The 7,281-nt window shown below is 40.2% G+C and overlaps 1 protein-coding gene across 1 annotated transcript in view; it reads left to right on the forward strand.

Moving 5' to 3' along the window:
- Positions 1-2,479, forward strand: part of LOC138718856 (cadherin-6) — an 89,703-nt gene extending 87,224 nt beyond the window's left edge. The window contains exon 12 of the mRNA XM_069853522.1: positions 584-2,479. Coding sequence (XP_069709623.1) covers positions 584-1,074 — 491 coding nt within the window. The 3' untranslated portion in view covers positions 1,075-2,479. The remainder of the gene's footprint in view (positions 1-583) is intronic.
- Positions 2,480-7,281: the final 4,802 nt, after the last annotated feature.

The following is a 7,281-nucleotide window of genomic DNA, read 5'->3' on the forward strand; positions in this document are numbered from 1 at the left end:
ATGATGTGCATTGTAAAAAACGTGCCAGGGAGATAGTAAAAGTTGGATTTTGTGCTGGCTGAAAATCCACCCCATATTCCAAGCTTTTTTTCCAGAGGAGGATGGATTTACTGATCCTGAAATGCAGCTTTACTGACCTATTTTCATAGCCCAGTACATGCTATAGTACAAGCTGCATCTCGTCCCCGGGGTTTAAAGTAAATAGCACCTAATGTTACTTATTTTGGAGAAAGCGTTTCTCCCTTTCCAGCTCTCATAAGTCTAGTTCTGCTCTCAAGGCTATATGACTCTGGTAAAAATGTGCCCACTGACAAAAAGATACTCCATTTGGCCTCTTACAAGCTTGACGTTGCCTTTCTTATAATGCATATCCATGCCGTTCCATCTCCCAAGGTACTCACAGGCAGAGCAAGGACAGTCTGAAAACTTGACTTGTGCATTTGCAGTTTTGAAAAACATCTTTTAAAACTTTGAATTTGAGCAGAGATATTTCTTTCATTTGAGCAGCATTTCTCCTGGGTTTTAATGGAGTTAGGGATTAACCTTTCCCTTTCTCTTCCTCTTCTGTTATTTTTGTTTCCAGTTACAGTGGTGCTGTTTGCAGCACTGAGACGGCAGCGGAAAAAAGAGCCTTTGATTATTTCCAAAGAAGACATCAGAGACAACATTGTCAGTTATAATGATGAAGGTGGTGGAGAGGAAGACACCCAGGCATTTGATATCGGCACGTTGAGGAATCCCGAAGCTGTAGACGATAATAAATTACGCAGAGATATTGTGCCAGAAACACTTTTTATGCCACGGCGGACTGCAGCAGTGCGAGATAACACAGATGTCAGAGATTTCATTAACCAAAGGTTAAAGGAAAATGATATAGATCCAGCAGCACCCCCGTATGACTCGTTAGCAACCTACGCGTATGAAGGTAATGGTTCTGTGGCAGAGTCCCTCAGCTCCTTGGAGTCGGTGACTACAGATGGAGATCAGGACTATGATTACCTCAGTGACTGGGGGCCTCGGTTTAAAAAGCTGGCAGACATGTATGGTGCAATGGACAGTGACAGAGACTCTTAATATGTTGCCTTTTTTTTTTTCCTGTTTTTTCCCCCTTCCTCATTTTCAGAAACAGCATTGAGATATGTGAAGTGGCTATTTCTTTCTATTTCTCCACAGCTGTGTGAAAGGGTTCCCTGTTCTTCCCTTTCAAATTGTCTTATGACTACAGTCTGTGTGGATCAGCCGTCAGAAAACTTTTTCTAGTATCATCTTATGAGCTTCCAAGAGGCAAAGTTCTTATTTTTTAGCGCATTAAGTTTACCAAGCCAATCTTACAGGCATGACAGTAGTGGAGGGGAAGAAGGATCAAATGGGGAGCAATATTTTTACTTGTTCTGCTTATATTGTAAATTAGAGTATATTACTGTTTAAGCTCACTTACTCTTTTTACTTGTATTCAGGCTATTCAACTCAGACAACTGCTCTGTCAATTGTGCATTGCACATCCCAATGTAATGAGGTACCCTAGTTTACCGTATGTATTATAGTCAAAAGTAGTGGTGATGGAATGAAGGTTTATTGTACAAGTAGAGTCAGCCAAGAAAAAACATCAAACACATTTTACTCATGAAGAGGGTAGAAAGGCCTAATGGTCATTTAAATCTAAGTGTTTTTCTAGAACTCTCCATTGTCCCCCCAATGCACTGAATCATACTAACACACACATTTATTATATATAATTCATTGACTGCTATGTATATATTCTTCTGACCTAGCATTGCTGGAGAGATGTGTGTGTGTGCGCATGTGTGTGTGTGGTCAGTAGCCCAAATATCTACTTCTTAGATGGTTTCCCAGTTCTAGCCCAGACATTCCTTGTGATATGAGGAAAGTCATCTAATCCAACTCCACAGTAGATCAAGACCTGGGGGAAAGAATAGATCATAACTGTGATTTTTCTTCATACTTCTTCCATTTCAGTGATGGCCACTGTGCTGGGGCAGTGGGAGTCAGACTTTCATATCCATCTACTTCTGCCTATTCTCATATGCAATAGGGGAGTAGTACCCTCAAGGTGACTGCCACCCACTGGGGCAAAAGGAGCAATCATAATGGAGGAGAGAGTGCTTATTTTGTCCTGACCTTCCTCCCTGAAAGACCAGGGTGGCTTCCTGACTGACTCTCTGCCCAGTTTTGCTATCTGTAAAGTGGAGAAATGATGCCTACCTCATCAGGATCTTGCAAGAATTATATAAGTCGTTTGGAAAATGCTGGCATCATGCCAGAGGAATTAATCTGTCATGCTTTTGGGTGGTTGATTTTGTGTTGGTTTTCGGTTTGTTTTGTTCTGTTGGGGTTTTTTTCCAGATTCAAGCCCTGAATGCACAACTAAGTGAGAGTTGATTGTCATTCCAGTGTCCTGAAAAATAGGATTTATAACTATAACTCATGTTTTTAAATAAACTACTCAGCCAGGGTTGTTAAAAACAAAAGGCAAAATTTTAATCACAAGTCTCTCTCTCTCTCTCTCTCTCTGTTTATCTGTTTTGCTAAGCTAACTAAATTTTGTCCAGGGGGAAGGGTGGGGGAATATTCCACGGTCTCAGGCCAAACCAATTTTCTTTACAGCTGATGCACCACTCAATATATCTGTTGGATTGTCAAATGTATGTAGTTGCTGCTCCTCAAATCCAGCCATCTAGGGGAGGCTATCTGGAAAAAACCCTAAGGGCTACCCTGGGACATATCCAATTCCAGGAGCTAAACGCCACTTTGAGTTGCAAAGTAGGGACACAGCCCATGACACTGTGCCAAGGAAAGAAGGATTTGAGTTTAGTTTTGGTTTTGGTTTTGTGTTTTTTTAATATACCTCATACATAACTAATCTCATGTATTTAATTTTGAAGCAGTATTTAATACCAGAATTACAAGCATGGATCTATTTTCTCCCTCCCCTGAATTTTAAATGAATCAGTTTGAAAACTGAACAACTCCTATTTACTCTAAAAATGGAGAGAGAAGAAAAAAAGTTAACAAACAGAAAATTAAAAGGGATTAAAAATTAATCCCTGGAATTCATTACTCCTAGAGAGTTAAATAAAAGCAGCAGTAGGATTGCTGAATATTAGACTTTTACAGGCATGACAACATAGTTCTAGGTTTTGCCAAATGGCTCAGAGCAAAGAGGATGAGCCAGCCACGCTGTGGTGCCCACCTAGAACTAGGAAGGACAACTTAACAGTGGGGAGCACTGCACATTTACAGGTTTAGGGCAAGGCATCTTATGGCTCACAGATACCCAGCATGATAGATTAGATGGGGGCTCAGAGTGGAGGAGCCTAGAGTTTCAAAGGGAGCTGAGCCCCCAGTCTTGCTGGTGGAGGCATCTCACAGTGCTTCTGTCCAGCAGAGCGAGGTGCCCAACCACACTATTTAAGGCAACTGAGCCTGTTCTACCCATCACAATAGTGATGGCAAAACTAGGTCTTTATATATCCTTCTGAAGACTCCTCAGTTATTTAAGATGATAAAAGCCTTTCAAAGTCTAGCCCTTCATGGCTTCCTTGAAATCATAGCATCTAGGAAGCAACCTGTCTGAAACCTGTTTCTGTAACACAAGACGGGCCGTCTGGATTTCAGATATGTGGAGGAGCAGCAGATGCTCAGCACCACTTGCTACAGGTCCCTCACCTTGGGCTGCTCTCCTCATACAGTCAGAGGAGACAGTGTACACTTCAGGGGGCTCTTCTGCATTGGACCCTACCATGCACCTGTACCTCACCCTTCACTGCATGGGGTGCAAATCACCTCCAGCTAAGAGTCAAGTTGGACACCCAATCGAGCCAGTGAACTCTCCCTTCCCCTCCTCAGGCCCTGAGGAAACAGATCTGTGTGCAGAGGGGATGGCAGGAGTGTCTGTGAAACTGCACACTCATTTGGCCCTGCGACCCATCCGCAGCTCACAGGGAAGAGGGAGCCACCATCACTTGATTGAAGATAGACCTTGCACCCAGAAAGGGCTGGGTCACCCCGCAGGTCAACTTGCATTAGTCACTCCTTGGGGTGGAATGGCAACACAGTAGGCTCACTGATCTTGTAACTACTTTCCTATGTCTGTAGAGCAATTTTGTTGGATTTAGTGATTGTTAGTAGCAGTCCAAGCTCAAGTTTCTTTTTTTTTTCTTTAATTGAAAGCTGGTTTTATCTTGTCCATTGAGTGACATAGTAAATAATAGAGAATGGCTACTCGTGCCTGTTGTGTAAATATACTATATATAAAATTATGTTATGTCACCAGAAATATGGTGCCTGAATAGCAAATGGTTTCTTCTAAGAAAATTTAAGGTGAACTTGCATCCAAATTATTATAGTTTTTAAGGTCTATTTTTTTGTTGCAAATTAGACATATTTAGCACCTCTCACACAGCAAGAAGAGTTCAATTCTGTATTTTCTTCTTGCTTGGCAGTACCACAAAGTGCAATTTATCAAATCAGTACTGCATATAAAATATTAAAAGTGCCATATTGCAGTGAATAAAAATTTTTGCAGTAGTAAGTCTTTGTACCTTGTTGCATGCCGGCGTGCTAGATGATAGAAATGAGTATTTAACAATGCTTTCACGCAATGCTAGAATTGCCAATTATAGATAAACAAGAGTTAGGCTATGGGCTATCAAGTGGGTTTCAAGGCTGTTTTAAGCCTGCTCTTCTTACAATCACATCTATTTGAGAAGTTTAGCTAATCCAGGGAGACAGATGGGCAATGCAGATGGCTTTTAATTTGGAAAAAACATCTGATCTAACAACATGAGACCCATTAAAAGATACCAAGGAGTTCAGTGGTCTTAATGTTATACAGAGGTGTGTTTACACAGGAGACATTTCCAGCCTTGTTACTGCAGAACATTAAGATCTCTACACTTGAAGGTTTCTAGTATAGCTCTTCCATTCCAGCTCCCAGAATAGCCACTTCGTTCCCAAAAGAGGATTTTTCACTCCAGAAGAATGATTATTTGGAGTTAAAAATTATTCTGTCCCACAGTATGGTGAGACACAACAATATGTGCCTCCACTGGAGTTGTGCCAGGACACCTCTCTTGGAAGACAGCTGATGCAGAAACTTGCAGTGAACTCTAAACAAAGGAATCTGGGGGTTTCCGGAGGGCTCTGCTGACAGTACCACAGGATTGGGTTGTGTTCCCAAGCCTGATATTGACAAATAAGCTGTTTAACCATGAGAAAAACAAGTTATATGTGTGCTTCAGTTATTTCTTGTAAAAAAAAAATTGCTGGGAACAATTCTGAGTAGCAGAGGAAAACTTCACCTGTAGCAACACTTCTAAATTTGTCCTAAGAAACAGATATATTTTTCTGACTTTTTTTTATTTCATTAGTTGTCAGGTCTTACTTCATGCTGTGGATGGGAGAGGCAAGCTTCAAATTATCCAGTTTTGGAAGTAGCAGGCTACATTACAAGACATTTCCATTTCTCTATCACAAAACAAACCCTTTCCTGTCAAAGAAAACCAAACAACTAACTGAAAAATTGTAGAACCACAGAAATCAGAATAGTCATAAAGAAGTAGAGCAGGGAGAAACGTATTTGTGAATTCATGTCTGCACATGTACAGTATGAATAAAAAGAAGGGAAATAATGAACATCGGAAGCTGACCATGTTTCAAGATCAGACTTAACAATGCAGGTAACAATGCATAGTCACTTCTAACACTCCCGGACTTCTCCAGCAGCCAGAGGGAGATTTGCATGGATAAGAAGAAAGGCAGCATCTTTTTCAGCCAAGCAAATTAAATACAGGCCACTTACATGTAAATCTATAGGAAATCCCTTTGTTATGATTATTATTAAAACTTTTAAAATTTCTGCGGGAGATCTATCTTGATGGCTTTCTGCAGGGTGAATTGTGGACAGTGATTCTGGGCACGTAACTAACTCTCTCCGAACACCACCACATTAGCTCTTCCTGCCACTGCCTGTTTTAAATTTCTTCATGTTTCCTTTGGCTGTTAGCAGTACAGAAGTGTTTCAGAAGATCATTGTCCCAACTGGATGCTGCCATCCCCTGCCCATTTATGTTTCAATTAACACTGCATTCTGAGTTCCCTTGTCAAATGAGAGCTGACAAATTAACCATCATTATGCTACTTCCAGTGACTATGAACTGTGTCATAAGTTGTGAAAGGCAGGGTTTTTTCCAGCCCTTCTAGACCTGTGAGACAGCAGCCTCCTCCAATAAATGTCAAAGCAACAATAATTATTGTTTTCAGTTCAGCTTTCAGAAAGACTTGTTTTCTTAGAGATTGTTTCTGTACTTAAGAAAGAACAGGAACAAAAGTGTATTTAATCTCTACAGCCTCATGTATTGCTCCAGAAGGAGGGAAAAACCCACAGCAGCCAATGCAGTGTTTTAATGCCAGTCTTTACCCTCAGTAGTTTTATTTAGGCACAGCTGAGACAATCTTGATCCTGCACATCATTTTGCAATATTACACTTTTCAGCCCAGACCTGCGTTTCTCATACAACTTTCCTGAACCGTTCATAAAATTCAGCAGTAGGCATCCAAAAGCCATGACTGGCATTACAGGATGTACAAGAATCAGTGAACTGGGAGTTTCAGGGAGAAGAACAGAAAGTCAATTGCATGTAGAGGGTCAAGGGGAGGTAGTCATATGTGAGGCAGGCCCATGGCACTTAAAAGCCACAAAGCTCTCATAGTACACATAGAGCCACTGGATTTCAAAGGAGCTTTTGTAGGACCTCCTCTTATTTTTCTCCTGCATGTGTCTATTGTTTTCTTTAAAAAAAAATTTAAAAAAAGAAAAAAAAAAGAAAAAGATTAAGAGTAAAAGAAAAAGAGCTGCTGGCTTCAAATTTCTCCTTTCACAAAGTTAATTTGACAAATAAGGCATAAATCCAGCATATAGAGAAATCCTTTCCAATCCCATGGTCTTTTGGCCTTTCCTACAAGACTGCACTATTTATGTAAATAGACCTGGAGAAACTTTCTATAAGCTTTTAGTTTTCTACGATCAATTACTTTAGTGTTTATTAAAGAAAAAAATGTATAGAATTATTAAGCATTCAGGTGAAGACAATGAAGAAACAACACTGCAAACAGAAAATTGTTCTGGATTTTGACACATAAACTCTTCAGAATCACTGTACTGTTTTAATTCTGTGATTACTTTCATTGCTTTGAAAATTAAACTTAAAAGAAAGGCCTTATAATAAATGCTATGTGCATCTTAACTGTGTTATTGAGCAA

This window comes from Phaenicophaeus curvirostris, chromosome 3, assembly GCF_032191515.1.
Source record: "Phaenicophaeus curvirostris isolate KB17595 chromosome 3, BPBGC_Pcur_1.0, whole genome shotgun sequence".
Taxonomy (NCBI): domain Eukaryota; kingdom Metazoa; phylum Chordata; class Aves; order Cuculiformes; family Cuculidae; genus Phaenicophaeus; species Phaenicophaeus curvirostris.